Source organism: Acomys russatus, chromosome 3, assembly GCF_903995435.1.
Source record: "Acomys russatus chromosome 3, mAcoRus1.1, whole genome shotgun sequence".
NCBI lineage: Eukaryota > Metazoa > Chordata > Mammalia > Rodentia > Muridae > Acomys > Acomys russatus.
In genome coordinates, this window is record NC_067139.1 from 32800416 (window position 1) to 32828188 (window position 27773).

Consider the following 27773-nt stretch of genomic DNA (forward strand, 5'->3'; position numbering starts at 1 on the left):
AGTTTGACAAAATCATATTGAAATTCTCAACTCATAATAAAAATTCAAGTATTCACTATTAACAGATAATATTCATAAGAGTTGGTTTTGGAACTGTAACACATGATTTTCTTTTAATTATCTGGTTATAAAATTGTAAAATATAATAGATTTTTATATAAAATCTATAATGTGCTTTTTATGATCAGTTATATAAGCTTTTAAAAACACAGTAACTGTTAGGTTACAAAGTGTCATCACTTCAACTAGAAATATTTCATGATATTCCTTTGGAGTAACATGGACGCCGATCAATTTTATATCAACTTGTCTTTTCAAATATGCAGACCGGATAACTTTGAGAAACACACGTAGGCTGACAAAAACTGAAAACTGAACAAAACTTAAGAGTACCTTCATGAGCCAGGCGGGATGATGCTTGCTGTAATCCCAGCACTCTGGGAGGCAGACTCAGGTGGATCGCTGTGAGTTCAAGGCCAGCCTGGCTTACAAAGTGAGTCCAGGACAGCCAAAGCTACACAGAGAAACCCTGTCTCAAACCGCACCCCCCACCAAAAAAGAGATGCCTTCATGTGTGTGTGTGTGTGTTTTTTTTTTAAAAAACAAAACCTGATATTCGATATGAATTAAGTAAAATTTGGAAATAAGAAAAACATTAAAATACTGGTTTTAAATCAGATATGTGTACTTTGGTTCAATTTGTCTCTTCCCATAAATCAGGAACATACTATTTTATTCTGTAGAAAACTAATTTAATATTTTAAGTTGCTTTATGTGTATGGTGCCTTACCTACATGTATGAGTACCACTTGCATGCCTGGTACTAGAGGAAGGCACTGAATTCCCTAGAACTGGAGTTACAGACAGTTATGAGATACTATGTGGGTGCTGAAAACCAAACTTGGGAGAGCTGCTAGTACTCCTAACCACTGTGCCATCTCTTCAGCTCCTTACATTTATTTTAAACTACCTCAAAAAAATCTAGACTTCAAATATATTTTTTTTGTAGAAGAAAAATGTTATAGATATGTAATAAAAAGTGGTGGAAGTTTGAACACAGATGAAGAATGGGTAAATAACATCTCAGTCTTCAAGGAAGGGTTACTCAACCTCAGCACCAGTGGTATTTTGGGCCACTGTTCTTGGGGATAGGGACTGCTATGCACACTGCAGAATGCTAGCAGCTCACTTGTGTCTACCCCTACAAGTAATAATATCTGCTTCTTCCATCTGCCACCATTGTGATAATAAACATTTTCTCCAAGTATTGGCCAGTGTTACTGTATGAGTGCTGGAAATGACAGCAAAATCTGAGTTGGCTAAGAGCAGCTTCTTTATAGGAAATGTACATTACATCTAAGATGACATAACTTTGGAAACTAGTATAAAACTGCTGCTTTGTAAAAACTATACAGAAGAACATAGTGAGATTCAAATAACAAACGCTTATTACTTGTGTAAGTGGTACAAGGAGAGGAGTGCAGGACTTTGAGTAGGACATTCAGTTCCATTTACAGTCTGGAGCAGCCCACCTGCTACGAGTCTACTTCCTCATCTGCAGACAATACAGATGTGACAACACAGACCAATGAAGCTTCTATGATTACTAAATAAAAGTGTATGTGAAATGCTTTACAAATCACAAATGTTCATAAAACATGAACATCTATTACTGAACTGTGGGCTGATGAGAAAACTAAAAATAAAATACTATAAGAGCTATTATTCTAAAATTAAAAGTTTAAAGATTTTGTTTTCGTTTTTACTTATGTGTATGTGTGGTGGTGCCATGTGTGTTGAGGTACCTGTGGAATCCAGAAAAGCATGCCAGATCTCACAAGCTAAAGATATATGCAGTTTTTATCTACCCAAAATGGGTGCTAGGAATTGAACTTCAGGCCTTTGGAAGAGCCCCAAGCACTCTTAACCACTGAGCTATGTTTCTAGCCCTTCCAAAATTAAAACATTTTAAAGTTCCAGCTTTTCAATGAAACATCTTTCTACAATATGAGCAGTGATATCACAACACTAGTAGAAACATACATAAAATTCAAATATCTAATGATGTTGGGAAAATGCAGTTCTTCAAATTAAATTATGGATAAGAACATGACCAGAGACATGTCAACATGTAGTCTATAATGAGAATAGTGGTGCTTAAAGAGTTAACAGTGTTTTCCTAAAAAGAAAAGACGGAAAGAAAAATAAAAATAGTGGAAATGATTCCTGAATCCTTGCAATTAACTTTGTGCAGTCAATGTTTTTGTTTTCCACTTCACAACTGTTAACAATTTTGGGTTAAAGTTCATGAAAACAAATTATTAATAAAGTCTTACGCTGCCAGAACTGCATTAAAGTTTTCTGCCATAAACATATTTTAATGGTAAATACAAAATGCTGCCCACTTGAAATCCATTAAAGTCTGAAACAAGTGAGTTACTACATAAGGACAGCTAGGTTAAGGAACACTGACTCAGGCCACCTGCTACCTTTACGGCAGGAGCAGTACTCAAATGAAGGTGTTTAGTTTGAAATGTCAGGGATGCTGTTTCTTCTGCCTTTTTACTGAGAATTTATAACAGAAGCAAAGTAAATGGAACAATATAATGAACTTTGATGTACTTTTCATAGTTTTAACAATTCATAACCCATCATTTTTAAACTCTCCTATTATTTTACTAAATTTGAGAGAAAATTTATGTACAGTACATTCCAATCATTTAAAATATACAATTCACTATTTAGAGTTATGCAACTACCACTATATAAATCAATGTTGGAGCCATGTACCTAGATATATATTATTTCCCCTATCTCCTGGCAAATCTATTTTCTCTATGGATAGCCTTAACCTGGACATTTAATATGAGCAGAGTATGAATAGAATATGGTGACTGCTTCTTCCACTTAATAGGGTCTTTGAGGTTTACCCATGTTGTAACATATCAGAGGTTCATTGTCTCTACTGTTGAGCAACATTAAATTGAAAGTAGATACAACATTTATGCATTCATTGGTTGCTGGGCTGTCGCCATTTTTGACTATATAAAAATGCTGTTATGAAGACTTGTATACAAAGTTTTGAGAGGATCCATGCTTTCATATATCCAGGAGTAGAAGTACAGTGTCAGTTGCTACTCATGCTCCTTTTGAGAAGATGCTAGATTGTTTTCCAGGTTGACGTGCCACTGATGTTCACACTGTCAACAATGCCAACTTGGGTTATAATTCACTATGTAAAGCAAAGTTTCAAAGTCAAACCTGACCTTGTACAGTGGCAGCTTCAGGTTAGCATGAGATGGATCCACTTCACTACACACAGCAGTATTCAGTTCATCATTTACTTACTGCTCTCCAGGGTACAGCTACAGCCTTGCATATCTTAGGCAAGTTCTCTACCACTGAGATATACATCCATTTCCTTTTTAGTGTTTTGTTTTGAGCAACATTTCATTTCACTAAGTTGCCCAGGGTTGGCCTTGACTCATTTTGTAGGTAGGTTTGGCCTCAAAATAGTTTATATTAGTATTTACTATCCACTTGGGATTTGTGTTCTTCTTTGTGTTAAAATTTTGTCTTTTATGAAATGCTAACAAGAGTAGCATGTAAGAAGTAGATGGATAGGGTCTGGAGAGATGGTCCAGTGGTTAAGAGCACTGGCTAGTTGCTCTTCCAGAGGACCTGGGTTCAATTTTTAGCACCCACATGGCAACTCATAACTGTTTGTAACCCGAGATCCAGGGGACCTGACAAAGCACTAATGCATATAAAATGAAAATAAGTTTAAAAAGAAAAAGAAGACAGATTTTTTAAGGGAGATTCCAAGATGGCGGCAACTGTCACACACTGTATCTGACTTACCGCATGGAGACCAGGGACCTGTCAGGGAGCCACAGACTGCAAGAACTGGAGAACAGTAGACCAATGAAGGATGCCAGAAGCTACCTCCCAACATCAGATACAACAAGATGACTAAGGGTCAGCCTAAGAATGCAAACAACAAAACCCAAAACAATTCAGCATCTCCAGATCCCAGCTATTCCAAAGAAAATAACCCTGAGAACTCAAACACAACCAAAATACAAGAAAATGACCTCAAATCCTTACTCATTAAGATGATAATGGAAAAAACAAATAAAAACTGTAAACAAATGCAGGAGGATGCAGCTAAACAGGTTGAAGACATAAAAGAGGCCTATAGAAAGGCACTGGAAGAAATTCAGGAAAATACAAACAAGCAGATGAAGGAAGTGATTAAAACAGTTCAAGATCTGAAGATGAAAATGGAAACAATGATAAAGGTACAGACATCTGGAAATAATCAAACTCGGGCCGAAATCAATAAATTAGAAACAAAGAGAACAATTCAAAGAATCAACAAAACCAGGAGCTGGTTCTCAGAGAAAATGAACAAGATGGGTAAACCGTTAGCCAAACTAACTAAAAGGCAGAGAGACACTATGCAAAATAAGAAAATCAGAAATGAAAAGGGAGACATAACAGCAGGTAGTGAAGAAATACAAAGAATCATAAGATCCTACTTCAAAGGCATATATGCCACAAAATTTGAAAATCTAAGGAAAATGGACACTTTTCTTGATCAATTCCACTTGCTAAAATTGAATCAAGATCAGATAAATAAATTGAATAGTCCTATTTCTCCTACAGAATTAGAAGCAGTCATTAATAGTCTCCCAATTAAAAAAAGGCCAGGGCCAGAGGGTTTCAGCGCAGAATTCTACCAGACCTTCAAAGAGGAGCTAATGCTGATATTCTTCAAGCTACTCCAAAAGATAGAAATGGATGGAACATTACCAAATTCATTCTACGAGGCCACACTCACGTTGATACCTAAACCTCACAAAGATCCAAGAAAGAAAGAGAATTTCAGATCAATTTCTCTGATGAACATTGACGCAAAAATACTCAATAAAATACTTGCAACCTGAATACAAGAACAAATCAAAGATATCATTCACCATGACCAGGTAGGCTTCATTCCAGGCATGCAGGGATGGTTTAATATACAGAAATCCATCAATGTAATCCACCATATAAACAAACTGAAAGAAAACCCCCATGATCATCTCCTTAGATGCAGAAAAAGCATTTGACAAAATCCAACACCCATTCATGTTTAAAGTTTTGGAGAGATCAGGGATACAAGGCACATGCCTAAACATAATAAAGGCTATATACAGCAAACCAATAGCCAACATCTAATTGAATGGAGAGATACTCAAGGAAATTCCTCTAAAATCAGAGACTAGGCAAGGCTGCCCATTTTCTCCATGTCTCTTCAATATAGTTCTTGAAGTTCTGGTCAGAGCAATACGACAACAAAGGGAGATCAAGGGGATCCAAATGGGAAAGGAGGAAATCAAATTATGCCTATTTGCAGATGATATAATAGTGTACATAAGTGACCCCCAAAATTCCACCAGAGAACTCCTACAGCTTATAAACACCTTCAGCAAACTGGCTGCATATAAAATTAACTCAAAAAAGCCTTCCTATATACAAATGACAATCATGCAGAGGAAGAAAATAGGGAAACTACACCCTTCACGATAGCTACAAACAATATAAAATATCTATGAGTAACTCTAACTAAGCAATTGAAGGACTTGTTTGAAAAAAAAAAAACTTCAAATCTCTAAAGAAGGAGATTGAAGATGACATCAGAAGATGGAATGATCTCCCTTGCTTGTGGATCCGGAGAATTAACATAGTAAAAAATGGCTATCTTACCAAAAGTAATTTACAGATTCAATGCAATCTCCATCAAAATACCTACATAATTTTTTAAAGACACTAAAAGATCAATTCTCAACTTCATATGGAAAAGCAAAAACCCCAGAAAAGCTAAAACAATCTTGTATAATAAAAAATCTTCTGGAGGTATCTCCATACTGATCTCAAGCTGTACTATAGAGCAACAGTGATTAAACAGCATGGTATTGGCACAGCAATAGGCTGGTTGATCAATGGAATCAAATCAAAGACCCAGAAATGAATCCACACACATATGGTCACTTGATTTTTTTTTTTTTTTTTTTACAAAGAAGCCAAATCTATTCAATGGAAAAAGAATAGCATTTTCAACAAATGGTGCTGGTCTAACTGGATACCTACGTGTAGAAAAATGCAATTGGACCCATATTTATCACCATGCACAAAACTCAAGTCCATGTGGATTAAAGACCCCAATATAAAACCAGAGACACTAAATTGGTTCGAAGAAAAAGTAGGGAAGAGCCTGGAACACATTGGCACAGGAGACAACTTCCTGAACAGAGTATCAACAGCCCAGGTCTTAAGGTCAACAACTAATAAATGGGACCTCATGAGGCTGAGAAGCTTCTCTAAGGCTGAAGACACTGTCAACAGAACAAAGTGACAGCCTATAGACTGGGAAAAGATCTTCACCAACTCTACATCTGACAAAAGTCTAATATCCAAAATAAAGAACTCATGAAATGAAACACCACCAAACCAAACAACCCAATTAAGAAATGGGGTTCAGAGCTAAACAGAAAATTCTCAACAGACGAATATCGAATGGCTGAGAAACACTTAAAGAAATGCTCAATGTCCTTAGTCATCAGAGAAATGCAAATCAAAGTGACCGAGATTCCATCTTACACCCATCAGCTAAGGTCAAGTGACAGCACATGCTGGCAAAGATATGGAGAAAGGGGAACATTCCTTCATTGCTGGTGGGAATGCAAACTTGTGCAACCACTTTGGAAATCTATCTGGTGCTTTCTCAGGAAACTGGGAATAGAGCTACCTCAAAACCCAGCTATTCTACTCCTTGGAATATACCCAGAAGATGCTCCACCACACAACAGGGACATATGCTCAACCATGTTCATAGCAGCCTATAGCTGGAACCTAGAAACAACCTAAATATCCCTCAGTCGAAGAATGGATGAAGAAACTGTGGTAAACTTGTACTATGGAATACTACTCAGCTATTAAAAACAAGGAATTTCTGAAATTTGTGGACAAGTGGGTGGAACTAGAAATGATCATACTGAGTGAGTTAACCCAGAAGCAGAAAGACTCATGGTATATACTCACTTATAATTGGACACTAGCCCAAAAGGGATGTCCCATGAAAGTCTTCACTTACCAGGAGACTGGGATCCTAGGTGAGAGAAGTATGGGAGAATGGGAAAATAGAAGGACCCAGAGGGTCCTAGAAACCTACAAGAAAAACATCATGCCAGGTGAATCCGGACCCAGGGGGGTCTGCTTAAACTGCTGCACCAACCAAGGCTCAGATCTAGCCAATGGACAGGGCATTCTCCACAGTTATGTGGAGAGTGGGGACTGACTCTGACATGAACTCTGGTGCCCCATATTTGACCACTTCCCCATGGTGGGGAGGCCTGATGGCACTCAGAGAAAGGATAAGCAGGCTACCAAGATGAGACTTGATAGACAGCCTATGTCCATATAATGGGGAAGGAGGTCCCCCTCAGTTCTAGACCTAGAGAAGGAGAACAGGGTGAAAGCGGGAGGGAGGGAGGAACGGGTGGATACAAGTGAGGGGAAAACAATTAAGATGTAATCTGAATAAATTAATTAAATAATAAAAAATTTTAAAAAAGAAGTAGATGGATTAAAAAAACAAGAACATGATATCCAAGTTGCAGTGCAGCTGTAAATGGGCATGAAAATGAAGATGGTTTGAGATAGAGACCAAGCTGTGCTCACTGCTGTATAAGTGTTAAAGCCCAAGATTTACAGCAGCACATAATCCACTGAACTTGAACATAGTCCCTTGAACTTAGTCACCTTAGTCACCTGAGTAGCTAGAATTATAGCACTTTTATAAGCAAAATATACTCAATTTCTTTGTATTGCTGAATAGTATTCCAGTGTGTGTGTGTGTGTGTGTGTCCTTTTCTGTTATAATGTTAAGGATCATTTGAGGTTTTCTTAGTGTTGTACGTTCATGTCCAGAGACATGAAAGAAAGCACCACAGAGCAACATCTCCAGCCTTGTTGTTTCATTATTATGAAGCAGCTGCTACAATCATATTTGTGCAAGACATTTGGGACAAATGTCCTTATTTCCATATCACATGTACCTGAGAGCAGAACAGCTGGCTTGCCAGATATTTAGTGCCAAAAGTTTTCTACAGTTGTAACAATTTACATTCTTATCAATAATGTTTTAGAGATTTTTTTTTCTTCCACAAGCTTATCCATAATTACTAGGTAGTCCTTTTAATTGAAGCCCTTCTACAGGGTAACTAGTACAATTTTCATGTGGTTTTAGTTTGCATTTCTTTAAAGAGCAAAGAAATTAAATATTTTTCATATGCAGGCTGGTCAAGTGAATAGCTTATTTTCTCAAGTGCTTATTCTTTGGCATACTTTAACAGTGCTGTTAATCTTTCCTTCAAAGTGACCTACAAGAGTGATAAGATGCTGATAGGGATCTGCTAAGCACTATAAACGTATTGGTCTAATCTGTGGCTTTCATTTATTTTATTTTTTTATGTTATATATTTATTTACTTATTTTTATTTTATGCATATAAGTAGTTTTGTCTGTATGCATGTATGTGCAGCACATGTGTGCCTGGTACAAGAGGAATCCTGAAGAGCGTCAAAGAGCTCCTGGAATTATAGTTACAGACAGCTGTTCGCTGCCATGGAGGTCCTGAGACTTGAAATCAAGTGTTCTCCAGATGTGTGGCTTAAAAAAAAAAACATATGAATAGTGCTTTTAAAATATCACTAATATACATTCATTACAAAAAGTTTTGTCATGAAACTTTCATAGTTGGTCATCATGTAATGAATAGTATTTTATCAACATAGTTCTTAACTATAATGGTGTCCTTTGATTGAAAATGAAAACACAACATATCCAAACTTATCAGATGCAATGAAGGCAGTTCTAAGAGGCAAGTTCACATAGTAATAATTTAGTGAAACACTTGAAAGATCTAGAAAACAAAAATAAATAAGAGTCAAAAGGAGTAAATGAGAAAGCTGGGTGCGGTGGTGCATGCCTGTAATCCCAGCACTTGGGGAGGCAGAGGCAGCCTACTCTACAAAGTGAGTCCTGGAGAGCCAAGGCCAAGCAAAGAAACCCTGCCTCGAAAAAAACCAAAAAAGAGTAAATGAGAAGAAATGATCAAACTTAGGGATAAAAATCAGTGATTAGAAACAACAAAAACAAACCACAAAGACTCAGAAATGAGTTGGTTCTTTGAAAAAAAAAAAAAAATCAACAAGACTGACAAACTCCTAGTCAAATTAACCAAAAGATAAGGAGGAAAAGTCTAAATTAATAAAATTAGGGATGAAAGGGAAAAGCCTTAGAACAGGCATAAAAGAAATTCAGAAAATTGTAAGTATATATGCTAAAATTCTGTTCTACCAAATTAGAAAATCTAAAAGAAATGTATAAATTTCTTGACTACCAAAGTTAAACAAGATGAAACAAATGTTTTAAACAGACCCATACTCTCTAATGAAACAGAAACATAATATAAAATCTTCCAACTAAAAATCCTCTTTGTCAGATGGATTCAGTGCAGAATTCTACCAGACCTTCAGAGAACTACCAACAATAATCCTCAAATTAATGAGCAAAATATAAACTGAAGAAACATTTCCTATCTCTTTTTATGAAGCTACTTTTATTACCCTGATTCAAAACCACACAAAGATATATAACAATAAAAAAGAAAATCATAGACTACTTTCCTTTATGAACATAAATGCAAAAATTCTCAATAAAATATTTATGACCCAAATCTAAGAATACATTAAAAAGATTATCCTCCATGATCAAGTAAGCTTTGTCCCAGAGATGCAGGGATTGCTCAACATATGTAAATCTCTAAATGTAATTTACCACATAAACAGACTGAAAGACAAAATAATCACATGATCATGCCATTAGATTCACAAGGGCCTTTGAAATAATCCAACACCCCTTCATGTTACAAGTCCTGGAAAGAGTGGGGATACAAAAGACACAACTCAACAACAGAAAAAGGCAACTTACACATACCCACAGCAACTTAAATGAGAGAACTCAGAGCATTTCCACTAAAATGTAAAATAAGACAAGGTTGCTCACTCTCTCCATACTTATTCAGTATAGTACTTAAAGTCTTGGCTACAGCAATAAGACAACTGAAGGAGATAAAGGATAAACATGAAAGAATCTTTATTTGCAGATGATATGATCTTATATAAGTAACCCCCAAAATTCCACGAAGCAGCTTCTACAACTGACAAACACTTTCAGGGAAGTTACAAGATACGAAATTGACACACAACCTCAGTGGCCTTTTTTATACAAATGACAAATGTACTGAGAAACAAATGAAGGAAACAATATTGTTCACAATAACCTCAATAAAAAATATGCAAACATATACGTTCTGTTGTGTGCACGTGTGTTGTGTGTGTGTCCTGAGTGTCAGGACTAAAAGCATGTGCCACCAGGCCTGGTATCCTCTTCATTTTCAAAAAGCATAGTTATCACATTAAAAAAATTAATTCCTTAATATTAGAGTGGCCATAGTGGTGCACGCTTTTAATCCCAGCACTCAGAAGGCAGAGGCAGGCAGATCTTTGTGAGTTCAAGGCCAGCCTAGTCTGCAAAGTAAGTTCCAGGATAGCCAGGGATACACAGAGAGAAACCATTTCTGAAAAACAAATTAATTCCTTAATATCATTAAACCCAGTAATTGCTCAAAATTTTAACTATGCCATAATTACTTAAACTGTAAGTCGATACATACGTACATACATACATACATACATATATGTTTATTTTAGTTGAGTGTATGTGATGTGTGTGTGCACAAAGAGTTTGGGTGTCTTGTTCTATCACTCTCTGCTTTATTTTCTCATTGAGCCTGGATATAGACTGGTAATCAGAAAGCCTCAGCCATCCCTGTCTCCATCCACACAAGACTAGACTTACAGGCAAGTACATAGGTATACCTTTTGTGTTTGTGCTAGGGAGTCTAATTCAGGTCCTACAAGTTTGTGCTACAAGTGGTTTTGCCTACAGAACCATCTCCCCAGCCCCTTTTGTTGTTGTTTTTTTATTTGTAGGCAGGGTCTATGTTGGCCTTAGTCTCCTCAGTTCTGAGATTACGGGTACATGCACTTTGCCTACTCAGCACTTTCCCCCCCCTTTTAAAGCCTACACACTTCCCACTTGTCTTTTCTTCTCTTCTCTTCTTCAGTACTTATGTGACACAAAAAACAGGCTATTTTTCCAACAGTATTTTTTACAGTCCATTTTTTTTTTATAACTGCATACCAGTAGCATCCTTCAACTTATTCTTCTATCTTCTCTGCTTTCTATGTCTTATGTTTCCTGTAAACAAGTTGCTGAATTTGCAATGCTGATTTGAAAAACAAAACTATTAAAAAGAAAATGGTGTAATGATGATTTGTGTGTCACAGCAGCTGAGAACACACCCTGATACTGCTGTGTCAGGAAGGAGCCCCTCCTTTAGGGGCCTCCACTCTGGAGTGGCCGGTATCTTGATTTACACTGCAAAAAAGGGTTTCAGGAGGAAGCAAAGTTGGGGTTTAGGAAGGAAATATATAGCACCCACTTTTTATTTAAACATGGAACATGTATGATACATATATGACTTTGCAGTTAAAATGTGTAAAGGGACATAGTTCAAAGGTTAAGCAAAGTTTAAGAAATTAAGTGAAAAATATGAGTTGGTTTATTTATTTTTCTTATCTTAATGAATTTCCACCTGGGCCACTTGGGAGGTATAGGGAGGAGGATCAGGAGTTCAAAATCATTCTAGGCAACCTAGGAAATTTCAGGCCACTCTGGCCTGACAAAACACTCCATACATTTTGTTTTTCCTTTAAGGCATTGTGTATTTTTAGGTTTGTGGAGAAAAAGTGCTGATAGGGTCAAACTCAAAGGTCATGCAAGTCTTTGGCCCTATCTATGGTTCATCAATTGTTTCAACAAGTTTGCCTTATATACTGCTTTGAAAAGAATTAGTGTCTCTATGAAGGCAACCTTTACAGCAGTTTTGATTTGTGAGTTGTGCTGAATGAAATTCTTCAAACTCAACCAGCAAGAAATATACACCTATCCTTGGTGTGTTGTTCCCTTTTTTGTCATTCTATATATATAGTGTTAGTAAGAACTTTCTATACCCGCCTTAGCTCCAAAATAATAACACAGAGACTTACTATATTTATTATTAGCTTATGGCACTAAGCTGGGCAGATTCTGAGCTATTCTAACCCAGGCCATTACCTCTCCTTCCCAGTCACGTCCTGACACCTGCTCCTTCATCTGTGACACTCCACACCTGATTATTTCTCAGAGTTCCTATTTCTCTGGAAGTCTTGCCTATCTTCTCCTATTTTGCTACAGGCCATTTAGCTCTTTATTAAGCCAATCAAAAAGTGACAGAGAAGATGTTTACAAAATACCGAGGCAAGTGACAGTTCATATACAAAAAATACCAAGGTCTGGCCTGTTCTCAACTCTCTGCCATTACAGAAATCAACATTTGAATAATACAAAGACAACCTTTACACAGTGCACAAAAGATTATCCCAACATTATAGTTTGATAAAGTTTTACAACTAAAGCAACCATATAATGGATGTATAGATTAAGAAGAGAACACTTGTAGCACAGGAGGCTCCTTTGTGGTCAGGAACACCTCAAAGGGCTGTCGTCATTGTGCGGCTACATTGTCATTGCTGAACTTCTACATAAATGTATTCACACTTAACTCTATAAACACTGGATTCCAATTACTGATTCACACAGAGGACACTATAGTCTAGACATTGAGTTTTACTCACCATCTATCTAAATTTCTGATTCACAACATGGCAAGATGTCATTAAATTTCTTTTTTAAAAGGCTTATTTATGCTGGATGTGGTGGTGCAGACCTGTAATCCTAGCACTCTGGGAAGCAGAGGCAGGTGGATCACTGTGAGTTTGAGGCAAGTCCAGGACAGCTAAAGCTACAGAGAAACCCTGTCATGAAAATCAAAACAAAAAAGATTTGTTTATGTATTTTATGTAAATGAGTGTTCTGTCTTCATGTATGTCTGTACACCAGAGGAGGACATTAGATCCCACTATAGATGGTTGTGAACCACCATGTGGGTGCTGGAAATTGAACTCAGGACCTTTGGAAGAGCAACCAATGCTCCTAACTACTGAGCAATTTCTCCAACTCCTGAATTTCTTATATAGGAAACTTAAATAACAAAAATTTAAAAGTTGCTGGGGAAAAGAGGGGGAGAGGTAGGGGCCTGAGGGTGAGACTGGACAGAGAGGAGGGAGGGGACTTGGATCAGGATGTAAAGTAAATAAATAAATAAATGGGAAGGGGGGAGAGAAGTTGCTTCAACAACTCACTGCATGATTAAGCTGTTATCTAGGTGGCTTTATCTACCAAGAGGGCAGCTTCCTAGCTCAGCAAGGCCCTGCCAAGTACCTTACTATCCATCCTATTAGCTAGTCATTTAAGATACTGATAAACCAAAGAAAAATGTAGTAATTCTTTAATTTACTTTTGGAGAGAAGATATTACCATCTTCTATAGGAGGTCAAAGACAACTATATATAGTTATTCTAATTGCCAGTCAAAATTCTAGTATGGAATGGGAGGGGTTCACAAGAACCCCTGACTGAGATGCTATACACAGTTGCTGACTTTTCGGAAAGAGTCAAGCTTAAGGATATGGAGTCTAGTATGTTAACCACACTGCAGTAGATGGCCTTACACCCAATAGCATATGGATGGCACAAACAGGAGTGGGTAAGTTTTTGGAGAATAAAGAAGAAAAGAAAAAAAGAGAACACAACGTTGCCAAAAGAGGTGTAAGGTGGTGGTGTGGATTTGAGGGCTGTTAAGGTGAGAAGTTGGGAGTGAATATTATTTAATACATTGTATGAAATTCTCAAAAAACAACAAAAAAGTGTCTTTGTATGAAGTAAGTAGAAAAAAGGTAGGAGAAGAAAATGTGTGAATATGAGACCAGTCAAAGCCCTCCAGAGAATAAGTGGATATAGTAACAAAACATGGATAGACCAGAAGATATTCAGAAGTAATATGCAAAGGACGTCCCTTCCTGTCCAATCTGGGAGTGAAGGAAGAGGGGCATTTAGGTTGGAGGCTGATGGGTTTTCCTAACAACTGAAGCACTTGTTATAAGTTCTCATATCCATGCTCAGGGAACTTATCTTCCCGAGTTTAGGCTGTAGTGATCTTAGACCCACGAATTTTAAAAGAAGCTCTACTTAGTCTAATGACACATACTGTAGTACTTAGTGTGTGGCACAGCACTGCAGGGCTACCCTCATGGGCCCATCTGAAAGAGTTCATTTATCCAACACTCTATTTCCCTGAAAACACAATCCCAAGGCAGTGAAATATGTGTAGTCCCAGTTACTGGAGAAACTGTGGCAGGAGGACTGTTTGCTTCCTAGGGCCGGAAGCTAGTCTAGACAACACGGTAAGATTTTTGTTTTTAAAGCAAACAAAAATACTATGATTTCACTTACAGCAGTGGAAAGTGGGTCCTTCCAAGTACACATTCACCAAGAGGCTGATGCTGGCTATCCCTCTAAGGACACCTCCAATGTTCTTGATCTACCGTGTGCTTAACTTGTGCCACATTAGTTCCTTCCTTCTGATACTAACTACACAATATTAAGATTTAAATATCTGTTCCTAAAATAGTATCTGCATCCTTCCTTTATTTTTTTTAAGCAGCTTTAGGTTCTTTGCAAAACTGAGATCTTCCCAGATCCCTCTCTTTGACAAGGGCTTTTTCTCTTTTTGGTGCTTCTCAGTGTTCCAGGTCCATCTTATACTTTCCCTGTCCCAAAACAGGCCTGGTTCCTTTTCACTGAGACAAAAATCCTGTTGTCAGCTCCTTGCTACAAGAATCTAGTTGATTACATGTCCTGATGGCTTCAAAGCAAAGCTATGTACACATGTATTCTAATGTATGTATATACACAGATCTTAAAAAAAAACCCAACCACTGTGTTCTTACTGTTGTGTCACACTCTAACCAAGCACTCTTACACGTGTGCCCTTCCTTACCTTTAACATCCCATTTCAACAGTGCAGCGCTTGGCTCCCACTACCCACCATCGGGTAACTCATTGTTTCACCCTAGCTCACACATAGCAGCAACAGAACTGCCAGTCTGCACTCTCTACCTCACTCATTTTTATTGGTTTATTCTCTCCTGTACTCCTTACCACTCAATAAACTTTTATTTTCTACTTTTTTCCTCTATTGCAACACAATTTTCATGGCTGAGTCCTCAGTTTTCAACTATTTTACACAAAGTAGATGCTTAATTTTTTAAAGAGCCGAACAGTGAGCATATAAATGAGAAAAAAAAAAAGCCTATTATATTAATTAGTCTGAACCAGGCTTTTCCTAGCCAGCACTAGTATGTTGTTGATAGTAATGATGCAAAATGTGGTACTTAGTGAGTGGAATGGTACTACAGAGCTACCCAAATGGGCCGTATTTGTATGCTGTTTAGCTTTGAGATGCTATGTCTGCTTCTTTTTTTATGTTTTAAATCTTTTTTTTTTTTTTTTTTAATTTGTTCCCTTTACATCCTGATGGTAGCCCATTCCCTGTCACCTCCTAATCCACCCTCCATTCCTCCCTCCCTTCTCTCGTTCTCAGAAAGGGGAGCCCTCCTCCCCTAACATCTGACCTCAGCCTATCAAGTCTCATCAGTACTACCTGTATCCTCTCCCTCTGTGGCCTGGCAAGGCCACCCCGCCAGGGGGAAGTGATCAACATGGGACGGGGAGGGGGCAGACTCCATGTCAGAAGTAGTCCCTACTCCCCATATTGTGGGACCCACAAGGAGACTGTGCTGTCTATCTACTACATCTGAGCAGAGGGTCTAGGTCGTCCACATCATACATGGACCTTGGTTGGCACATCGGACTCTGTATTGTAGTGTGGCTATGCTGTATTAAGAGGCTGATATCCACTTATGAGTGAGTATATACCATGAGTGTCTTTCTGGGTCTGGGTTACCTCTCTCAGTTTGATCTTTTCTAGTTCTATCCATTTGCCTGCAAACTTCAAGATTTCCTTGTTTTTAATAGCTGAGTCGTATTCCAATGTGTAAATGCACCACAGTTTATTTATCCATTCTTCAGTTGAGGGACATCTAGGTTGTTTCTAGAATCTGGCTATTATGAATAAAGTCGCTATGAACATAGTTGGGCAAATGTCCTCGTTGTATGGTGTTGTGTTTGCTTCAATAAAATTATAAACCTACCATATAATTTAGTTTTCTTTTTTTTTAACCAATTCATCTGACTTTGTTGTACAACTGCTACAATTAAGACACCTAACCACATATCAGTGATCATAAACTACCACCTATCTTAACTGTTACCTCCTTCATTTTCAAACGTCCTATCTACAGCCAACCTAGTTTTAAATTTCAAGAAATATTTTTTTGTTTTGCTTTGGGGACAGAGGTTCTTTGTGTCAGCCTGGCTGGCTTGTAGACCAGGCTGGCCTGGAACTCAGAGATCCCAAGTGCTGGGATTAAAGGTGTGTTCCACAGCTCTTGGATTCTAGGAAAAAAAAAAGAGAGAGAGAAAGAAAGAAAGAAAGAAAAAGTGCTCTAGCTATCTAGTGACAAAATTTTCTGCCTAATCTAGAAACAGGAACAACATAATCACTATTTGAAGGCCAAATCACACAGTTAATAAACAGCTATATTTAAAAATTAAGTGGTTGATTTTAAATTAATCTGCTAAAAAACTATGAAGGGGACTAAAACAATGTCTGAGAAAAACATAAAAATTTGTTCTTTTCCTGAGTATGAAAGCATGAGGTTTAAGAACAAAGACAGTAATAGGAAACATATGGAAATGATTGTAACAAAATGGAATCTTGGCCCAAGTATGGTCTGCCACATTTCACATACCAATGTCTCAACTAATAGACTAGATGTTTACAATATTGCCAAAGCATCCTTGAAACACTATATACTTTTCTCAAATCTGAAATATAAAAATAAATCCTGTTAGTTCCTTATAATGTCTAATAGAAAAGTTTTGAAGAACTAAAAATGAACTTCTCAAGCTTGAAAGAATCTCCTTCCAAAGAACCCAACATCTAATGCCAAGAGACACAGCTAACTCTGTTTAACTATGAAAACATTACCACAAAAATTTAGCCCTGAGTAAGTAAGCTTGCTAGCTATAACTCTTAAGGAGGGCTCACTCAGTAAATGAGGAAATGTCTAAATCCACACAGTAAAGGTAGACATAACTGGGCAGCAGAGGATTTTCATTCTATCTGACTTAGAGACAAAATGCACTAAAAAATTATTTTGTGTACTGAGGGGGAAAAGGCAAATTAGAGATATGCCTTCATAGTACGTATCCAAGGGAAATCATTTCTCTTTTAAAAGTTATCAGTAGCCTATTTAAGTGGAAAAGTTGTGCCTTTAGTATGTGAAAGCAATGTATTCTACTGCATTTTTAGAGTACAGTAGATGTGACATGCGGGATGCTCCCATCCTGCTTCCTAGCTTCAGACAGGGAAGCACTGACATGAATACAAGCCTCTGTCAACCCGCAGAACGGGTACAATTCTGAATTCCACCTTAAACTGCCGAGACACCGGGCTCCAGGTCACAGTGGACTTTAATCTGAAGAATTCTTTGGCATAAAAATGAAAATAAAAACAGTAATCAGTACATGTTGTTTCATTTAGTCTTGTTTGTCTTTCATACTAGAGGAAATTCTTACCACACCTCAAACCAAAATTAAGGAGCAAAGAAAGAAGTTAGCCACATAAATCCGACCAAGAGTACAAACATCTTAATTTCAATCCACAGAGTTTTGTATAATGAAAAGAAGCACAAAATTTTAATTCAATCCAAGTGTTTTCCAAGCAGACTGTATTTACTTAAATTGCTACAGTAATTCAAAGGACAGCCTTGTCTGGACACAGAGTTACTGTGGATTTTTAAGAAACTCCGTTAAGAATTTAGGCATTTCTGATTCAGTTAAAGGATTTGCCAATTCATCAATCCCTGAAACTAAAGCAATTTCAACAGGTATGGTGATAAAATAATTTTCAACTCTTAATGAATGTATTTCTACTGTTATAAAAGTATATTGGATTAGTTTAATATTAGAATGCACTATGCACTGCAGCTATCATAAAAGCACGATCTAGAGAAGCAAAATCTGGTAAAAAAAATTACATTAAATTTCTGATTAGGCAAAATGTTCTGACAAAAAGATCAGTAAGGTGAGTTTAAATATCTAATTTAAAATTACTCAACAAACAATATTTGCTTAGATTCCCTTTTTAAAAATAAATTTTGGAAAAAGGGAAAGCTTCTTGGGTTAAAGGAACTGATCTCTCTTTAGTTTCCTGGGTCTGCTTTTCTGCTCTTAATTTTAAATGACAAAGATGCTGCCAATGATTTAGAGCCATGAATCTAACTAGTGCTGATGAATATAGTTGTAGGAAAGGGGGGCATTTGTGGAAAACATTTCTATTGGGCAAATTACTGATTTAGAAAGTTTTTGTTTTCATTTGTATCATTCTCAAAGAGGTGAACATTTTATCTGCTTATTAAAGGTACTTACATTTAAGTTAATTAAGATTTAAATGTATTATGGCTAAAAATAACTGAGACACACTTTTTTAATAGCAAAAAATTTTACAGAATTAAATTTAAAGTTGTCTTAGACAAAATTTGACACAAACACAAATGATTTCTATATACTAGTTTTTCTGGCATACCAATAAAGCAATTATATCTTTAAACTAGTAAAATGCTATGATGCTTTTACTTTTAGGTTTCCAGAACTAAGTAAATTATACTTCAATTTTATTAACTTAGAATAGAACCTACGTTGATTTAAAAATATGAATTTTTTTCAAGTAAATAAAATATTATGATAAAGATACTCTTATTGTATTATTTGAAAAACTCATATTAATGGATTTCTTAATATTTACACTGTTGCTTTGATTTAAATTTTCTTCTTCATTTCTTCATACATTTCTAATGACAATGTAATGTCAGTGAGAAATATCACATATTGTTATAGAGAAATAAATAGAAAAGATAATAGCCAAGTTCTCTAAGCATGGTGAAATGCTTAGAACTCACCATAACAGAGAGAAGCGTTGCTAATAAGGTATCTGTGACTTATTGAGTCAGTCATCCCACAAATCTGAGACTACTTAGAAGCAGTGCACTGCACTTAGGCTTTGTTAAAAATTAAAGATTGGAAAATGAGATGATTGACAGTGAGCTACTCAGATGTTTTCTGAGTTTTATTACATGGAACAAGGCATAAATTGTAGAATATGGAAACAAAAGTAACAAAATATGCTTAACAAATGGCCAAGAGACTAACTGGGTAAAATTAAATAAAATCACTAACGGAAAGCATCACAGGGGAGAGAGGCAGACTAGAAAATGACATAATTTCAGAGGAAATTTGCTCTCCAGGGAAAGCCTTCTGAAGTGTTTACAAAAAGACCAGAAAGAGACAACATGAAGAATCTTTTTATCTTCAGAGGTTTGTTTGTTTTGAGGTTTTGATTCTAAGATAAACTGCCATCAAGTATCAGATCAGAGTACTAATAGGATATCCTTTTCTTCTGATTTCTCCAAGAACTGAGCAACAGATTATTCTAATAAGGTTGCTTACTGATGACTGCTAATGGTCTTAATACAAGGATAAGGATGCTCATGAGCAAGTGTGAGCAAACTTTAGAGCATTCAGAGGGCTGGGCCAATGCCACAGACCAGCTCCGCCTCTTGGTTTTCAGTGCGAATTTTGGGAAAACAGCCTCTTAGAATCTAACTCTAGTGGTTGTACTGGAACAGAAACAAAGTAGCAAAAATGCTTTAAAAATGTACGATAGGCCAGGCGTGGTGGCCATGCCTTTAATCCCAGCACTCGGGAGGCAGAGGCAGGCGGATCGCTGTGAGTTCGAGGCCAGCCTGGTCTACAAAGTGAGTCCAGGATGGCCAAGGCTACACAGAGAAACCCTGTCTCGAAAAACCAAAAAAAAAAAAAAAAAAAAAAAAAAAAAAAAACCAAAAAAAAAAAAAAAAAAAAAAAGGTACGATAGCAAGTATAATAAAATTCTAAAAAATTTCAAGTAAAATGTCACCAACAAAAGAGTAAAATGTTTAAGATTTTTCTAAACCCCTTTCTCTCAAAGTGCCAAAATCTGGTTCAAATGATGTCTATAAAAGGACTTCTCTGTTTCTCCCAGGAAGGTCAACACCTGGCCCTGCAGCACTAATTACTCCCATTTAGTTATGGTTCATTTTGTAGTATTGGTCTCTTCTAAACTGTCTGCTTTATATAGAAGGGTCCATGTTTTTATTTTCTCTTTATTTCTGTTTTCCTTAACAACTTAGCACATGGTCTCACAGATAGAAATAATTTTTTAATGTAACCTTAAGTAGTCGAATTAAACTAACTACTAATATTTATAAAATGTTGCACTAAGCACACACATACAGTGTCTGGTTGAGTAACAACAGCAAGGAAATGACTACCCCAAAGCAGACTCACAGGGCGGCTCCAGCCTAAAGCAGAGCACTTGCTTGCTCTGAACATGCCTATTGGGATGAAATCATAACTCGTTCACTCCACATCCTCTTAAGACTCTACTGGGAACACTGCAGTGTGAAGATCACAGCCCAAATACACTGCTTCATTAATTAGGAACTCATTACCAAATGCAAATTCCTTAGGAATTTAGACTCAGCTTCTGGCTCATTGTACAGTGTACAGTTACCATTTCTAGGCAATTCACACTTCTTACTTCTATGCTCCATTCATCTCTTTACACGAAATAGATTTCCTTACCTCACTCTAACAGTTTCAAAGCACAGTTAACATGCTATGTCCTTCATGAATTATATGAAGGAAGAACTGATGCACTTATTTAGATCTGCTTGACTTAAAAAATCATACACAGCCGGGCGTGGTGGCCCATGTCTTTAATCCCAGCACTCAGGAGGCAGAGGCAGGCAAATCTCTGAGTTTGAGGCCAGTCCAGCCTACAGAACAAGTCCAGAACAGTTGGTTACACAGAGAAACCCTGTGTAACTAACAAACAAACAAACAAACCCGCCACCACTACCACCACAAAAATCACATATTACCAGCGCTCAAAGCATTTCAATTTGGTACTTTTTCATAGGTAAGGATAAATATAATGTGCAAATAATTATCCAATGCTTTTTTTTTTTTTAAAGCATGATCATCATCCAAAAGGAATGAAGGGAAATGGTGTTTTACACCCTTGAGATAAGAAAGGAAACAATACGAAACCCCAGTAGTCTTGGCAAAAGGGAAAGGGGGTGCACAAAGGAAATGCAACCATGCCATACTTGAAGTTGAGGCCAAGATCTGAGAATGAGCCCAGTCAGCCTGGTTCTGTTTTTCCTTCTTCATAATTAGCTGTATGAGTCAGAATGAGAATAGGGAGAAAACTGTCATTTGCCAGATGTAAAGAACTCAGAAAATTCAGGGAATGTGTAAAGGAATAATAAGAACAATGAACTGTAGCATCCCAGGCAGAGGGACCTTTACTGTAAGAAAGTATGGATGGAGGCAATGAAAAACCAGTAACATCAACATACATTAGACTCCTCTGAAACTCAGGAACTATTTGTAGTTGGAGGTACTACCTGAAGATACACAGTGTGGGATATTCAAGATTCAGAAAATGAGCTGAGCGTGGTGGCACATGCTTGTAATCCCAGCACTTGAGAGGCAGAGGCAGGTGGATTGTTTTGAATTTGAGGCCAGCCTGGTCTACAAAGCGACTCTAGGACAGCCAAGGTTACACAGAGAAACCCTGTCTTGAAAAAAAAAAACCCAAAACAAAACAACCTCCCCCCCAAAAAACCAACCAACCAACCAACCAACCAACCAAAACCAAACAACAACAACAACAAAACCCAAACCCACAAAAAAACCCAAACCAACCAAAAACAAACAAACAAAAAGATTCAGAATATGACGATTGGTAATTAGTAGGCCCAGGACATGAGTGCATAGGAAGAACTGAGACAAAATAATGGGAGAAAAAGGAGCAAATGGAGTAACTATTTTCTCAGTTATACCAGTGCTGAAAACAGGAGTAGCATTCTAGAAGAATAAAATGTAAATTATCTCATTAACACACAGCAATGCTAGGATATTTGTTCATTCTCTCATAAAACCTCTGATGAGAAGGGTGGAGAAAAAAGGTCTCAGAAAAAAAAATGAGACATTTAAATTGAGAGTTTATCTTTTAGGTGACCAAAGATAAGCAGGTAAGATAAAGAAGGCAAGATAAGGGGCTGGGAAGATACCCTGGCAGCAAAATCCTTACTTTGTAAGCAGGAAGAACTGAGTTCTGAGCTGTTTCCACAGAACCCATGTATAGAATGAGAAGCCTAGAAGATTTTTTAAATTGGCCAAACCCCAAAGGAAGCATGGAGCCTTTTGAGCTAACACTGGATGATCTTGGTGTCAGCCTATCTGAGGTTCACAAAATTATTTGAAAACAAAACAAAACAAAACAAACAAACAGACTTAAAAGAGATTCAAATTCACAGATACAACCAGAGATAGTGTTATCTGATAGCAACTGACAACCCCTCCCCCAATGCCTCATGAGATTACACACTTCCTTGAGCAAATGGTGAAAAAGAGAACGAAGGAAGTTAAACCCTTTGGATGTTAGACCCCCTTATGTTAACTAGGATCTGTTGTCCTGTTTGGGAGGCACTGGGAGGGAAGAACTTATAAAGAGCCCAGTCTGGGGGGTGCATTTCCTGAGACTTGATTTGGGGATCATCAAGCAGGGCCCAGCCCAGGGCTGAACTAATTGTATTTATAGTGCTTTTGAGTCTTTCTGGTTCTTTTTGGGATCAATCTGAGCATAGCATTAAAAAATAAAACAAGACCAGGTGTGGTGACCACACTTGTCATCCTAGCACCTGGGAGGCAGAGATGGGCAGACCCTGTGGCTCAATGGTCAGCTGGCCAGCCTACATAAATGAGAGACTCTTACCTAAAGCATTTAGAGGTAGATGATGCCTGATGAATGCCACCTGGGGTTGTCCTTTGGATTTCACATGTATGTGTGTACACACACACACACACACACACGTACAGACGCACGTGTACACACACACACACACACACACACACACACACACACACACACACACACACACGAGGCCAGGCATAATTAAATATAGTTACACATTTTACTGTATTCTTTTTGAGGTGGTATCTTACTATATTACCATTGGTCTCCAACTCTTAGCTCAAATGATCTGCCCTTGAGCAGGTGGGATCATACGCATCTGCACATGCCCAGAAACTACAATCCTTATTTTCTTAATGAAGCAAGAGGCAGAACTGATACATGGCAGAAATGAAATTAAATTTTTTAGGTTCCTTGTTTAGAACATACTCCACCCTTCAAGTTTCAGTAGAAGTGTTAACTGTCTATAAAGCCTTCCGCTTGGCAATCCAACTCTCACTACAACATCCTTCAGCTACTCTGCACTGTATGTCTCTAATCCTCCATTAGATTTCAGACTCACAGACAAGGAGAATGGCATTTTAATATTTATAATTCAGACTTTAAGTAAAAAAAATTTTATTCAAAGCCAGGCATGGTAATGCTTCCGGTACCTGAATGCTTTTCAGTACATAAAAAAAGAGGCAAGAGGATCTTGAGTTTAAGGCCAGCCTCACTTAAATAGCAAGCTTGAGGCCAACTTGGGGGTCTATGAAACCCCCTGTGGGGAAGAAAGAAAAGGAGGGAGGTAGGAAGGGGAGGGAGGGAAGGAGGAAAGAGAAAGAAAGGTAGAGAAAAAAGAGGAAGGGAGAGGGAGGGAGGGGAAAGAGAGGGAAGAAGAGAAAAAAGGGAGTCAGAAAGAAAACAAAAATATTAATCTAAGAGAACCTGAAATCTTGCAAGATATAAATATTGTGTGTACATGAGCTTTGTTCGAGTTACTCAATAAATTAGAGATAAAATAATTGAGATTTGAGAAACTGTCCCAAGAAGAAAATTTGAAGATGTAGATAGGCTTAGACAGAAAACAGCAACACACAAAACCCAACCAACCAACCAACCAAAAGCCCAAACACCAAAACCAAACCAAAAAACCCAAAAATTGTTTTCTAAATATGTTACCATGTTAAAAAAATGTTCTTTTAAAGAACAACAAAAGAGAAAAAAAAAGAAAAAAGAAAAGAAAAGAAAAAAAAAGGCTTTAGTAACAGAAGCAGTCGAGAGCAAAATTTTGGTTTAATGAGAATTTAATAGGGAAAGTTCTTTAACTGTTCACATAAGCCTAGCAAGCATCACTGATAGACGAAAAGGCTGGCAAGAATGCCTAGCATTTACAGTGGAGGAAATAATAGAATGTGGTGTCACACTATCACTATAAATCTACAGTACAGAAAACCAGACAACTGAGGTTCTTTTAGAAGATCCTGACTGTACAGTGTGTTGTGCTTCACATGGATCTCCGTTCTTGGGAGGCAGAGGCAGAAGGGCTGCACGTAATTTAAGGACAGCTTGGTTTTTGTAGTAAGTTCTAGACATTAAGGGTTACAAAGGAAGTCTGGTCTATAAAACACAAAAGGAAACAAATAAAAGATAATGACTACTTCGTAAAAAGTCCAGAACAGAGTACTTTTGACTCCTGCTCAATGCAACATGTGATTCTAAATTTCAGTTATATAAACATTAAATTTTGATTTGAGCTTTGCCTAGGCTTCCTGAATATTCTGTTATATATAGGCACCAACATGGAATTATTCTGAATATTAATCACTTTTCTCTTTGCAACAGGGAAGAAAAAGAACATGGGCTTTTTTAGTCCAATATGTGTCCTTTTCTTCTGTTTTGGAGTTAGAGTATATTGCCAATATGAGTCTTACCAATGGGATGAAGATTATGACCAAGAACCAGATGAGGATTATGAGCCAGAATTCCAATTTCATCAAAATTTTGAATATGGTGTTCCCTTTTATCAGAGTGTTTTAGGCTGTGCTAAGGAATGCTTCTGTCCAACTAACTTCCCAACATCAATGTACTGTGACAACCGTAAACTCAAGACTATCCCAAGTATTCCAATGCACATCCAGCAAGTCTACCTTCAGTTCAATGACATTGAGGCTGTGACTACAAATTCATTCATCAATGCAACTCACCTTACAGAACTTAACCTCAGCCACAACAAAATTAAATCTCAAAAGATTGATTATGGTGTATTTGCTAAACTTTCAAATCTACAACAACTTCATCTAGAGCACAACAACTTACAAGAATTTCCATTTCCTCTTCCTGAATCTCTGGAAAGACTTATTCTTGGTTATAATGAAATCTCCACACTTCAAACAAATGCCATGGATGGGCTGGTAAACTTGACTATGCTTGATCTTTGCTATAATCATCTTTCTGATTTGATGTTAAGAAACTTTTTCAAAATGGAAAAATTAATGCAGCTCAACTTATGTAATAACAGATTAGAATCCATGCCCCCTGGATTGCCTTCTTCACTTATGTATCTATCTTTAGAAAATAATTCCATTTCATCTATACCAGGAAATTATTTTGACAAACTTCCAAAGCTTCATGCTCTAAGAATATCATACAACAAACTGAAAGACGTTCCATATGATATCTTTAATCTCTCCAATCTTATAGAGCTCAACATTGCACATAATAAATTGAAACAAGCATTCTACATTCCAAGGAATTTGGAACATCTATACCTACAAAATAATGAAATAGAAAGTATGTAAAATTTTGCAATTTTTTAAGGAAAAAGGAGTGGTATTTTGACTGGGTTTTTTTTGTGTGTGGAGAGGTGCAGGTGGGGATGTTGGGCCAGGGTTTCTCTATGTAGTCCTGGCTGCCCTGGAACTTTCAATGTACACCAGGCTTGTCCTCAAACTCATAGATACATTCATGTGCCTCTGCATCCCTAGTGTTGAGATTAAAGGCACATGCATCAACATGCCTGAAACAAGAATGGTATCTTGACTATAAAGAATGGATTGTTAATAATCTACGCTTTATTTAGTGATGAAAGGGGTTGCTGTGAAGTTGGCTAATGAGGTAGCAAATAATGGCCTGGGGAAAGGGAGTGTCATTCATTTCAATCTTTTCTTTCTTTTAATATATTTTAATCCCTGCCCCCCAGACAGGTTTCTCTGTGTAGCCTTGGCTGTCCTGGACTTGCTTTGGAGACCAGCCTGGCCTTGAAGTCATAGAGATCCACCTGCCTCTGTCTCCCTAAGTGCTGGGATTACAGGTGTGCGCCACAGCATGTGGCTTCTAATTCTATAGTCTTTTCTACTCAACTTTACCCCTTGTATATATTAACAAGCAGTATTAGAGAGCACCTGAAGACATACGACCCTGTGTAGTAGGGCTGAGTTTTTTTAATTTTTCCTTTTCTTCTTTTTTAAAATAAGATTGCCTCTACTAAAAAGCAATTATATAATAATTATATAATCAGTGAAGCCAATATATTCATATTTATTTTGGTGATATGAAACTCAAGAGTTTCCATTTGTTTTAATTAATATAAAAATGACAAAACCTAACTCCAAAAATAATTAAACTCAATTATCCTTGTAAGAATTATAAGATTCCATCTCATATAACAAAACCAAACTGGAAATATGACTATCATATGCAGGATGAACTTTTAACTTGTATTTTTCAGATATCAATGTGACAATGATGTGTCCTTCTATTGATCCACTACATCATCGCCATTTAACATACCTTCGTGTGGACCAAAATAAGCTGAAAGAACCAATAAGTTCATATATCTTCTTCTGCTTCCCTCATATACACAGTATTTATTATGGTGAACAAAGGAGCACTAATGGTGAAACAATAGAACTGAAGACTCAAGTTTTCAGGAGCTATCAAGATGAGGAAGAGGAAGAAGACCATGATAGCCAGGATAACACTCTTGAGGGTCAAGAAGTAATGGAAGAGCATTTTAATTCTCATTACTATGAAATGCAAGAATGGCAAGAAACTATGTAGTATATATTTACAACTTCATAAAGCCTTACAAGTTATTACAAGTCTAAACATATACTGCTCAAAATAATACATCTAGAAGCATGTGTGAGTATAAAGATCAGAACTGCATTTAGGATGTTAGTAATAATGGCTTCATTTCATTGGCTTAGAGCTTACTAAAAATGATCCAAATCTTAAGAAATGTAAGATAGAATAGTAAGGAGAAATAAAAATTTAAGTGCAAATGGCTTTGTATATTCTTTAAACTTAGAAATATTATCATGTAAAAAACATGTAAAGGCCAGCAAGATGGCTCAGCAGATAAAGCATTTACCACCAAGGCTAATGACTTGAGTAGGAGAGAATCAACTCCTGTGGGCTGTCAAAGTTTCCTCTGGCCATATGTGTGCTATCATGAATGTTAATAATAATAACAACAACCATACCATAAAATGATCTGAGTATGCCATTTCCAATGAAGGGACTATTTCTATGGATGGTAAAGTAAGTAACACTGACAGTGAAGAAGAAAGCGTCCTCTAGACCTGAAGAGGACATCTGAGTAAAAGGAGGGAATGTAAACCTAATAGTAGTCATCTACTCAAGAAAGATCACTTTTAGTGACTTTGCCTATTGAGTTGCTTTCACACTTATAT

The 27773-nt window shown here is 37.1% G+C and overlaps 2 protein-coding genes across 2 annotated transcripts in view; one reads left to right on the forward strand and one right to left on the reverse strand.

The window, feature by feature from the left end:
• Cenpp (centromere protein P) overlaps positions 1-27773 on the reverse strand; it is a 195698-nt gene that overhangs the window by 97240 nt on the left and 70685 nt on the right. The gene's annotated exons all lie outside the window — the stretch shown is intronic.
• Positions 17811-27448, forward strand: Omd (osteomodulin). The gene is made up of 3 exons (XM_051171095.1): positions 17811-18124; positions 24922-25869; positions 26807-27448. Exons 2-3 carry the CDS (start codon positions 24936-24938, stop codon positions 27136-27138), a joined length of 1266 nt encoding a protein of 421 aa, XP_051027052.1. The 5' UTR covers positions 17811-18124; positions 24922-24935; the 3' UTR covers positions 27139-27448.

What these genes read in the sequence shown, in the direction of transcription:
- Omd (XM_051171095.1), top strand. Translation starts at nt 24,936, where the DNA reads ATGGGCTTTTTTAGTCCAATATGTGTCCTTTTCTTCTGTTTTGGAGTT. An exon ending in ACAAAATAATGAAATAGAAA is followed by an intron (nt 25,870 to 26,806) that starts GTATGTAAAATT and finishes TGTATTTTTCAG; the next exon opens with ATATCAATGTGACAATGATG.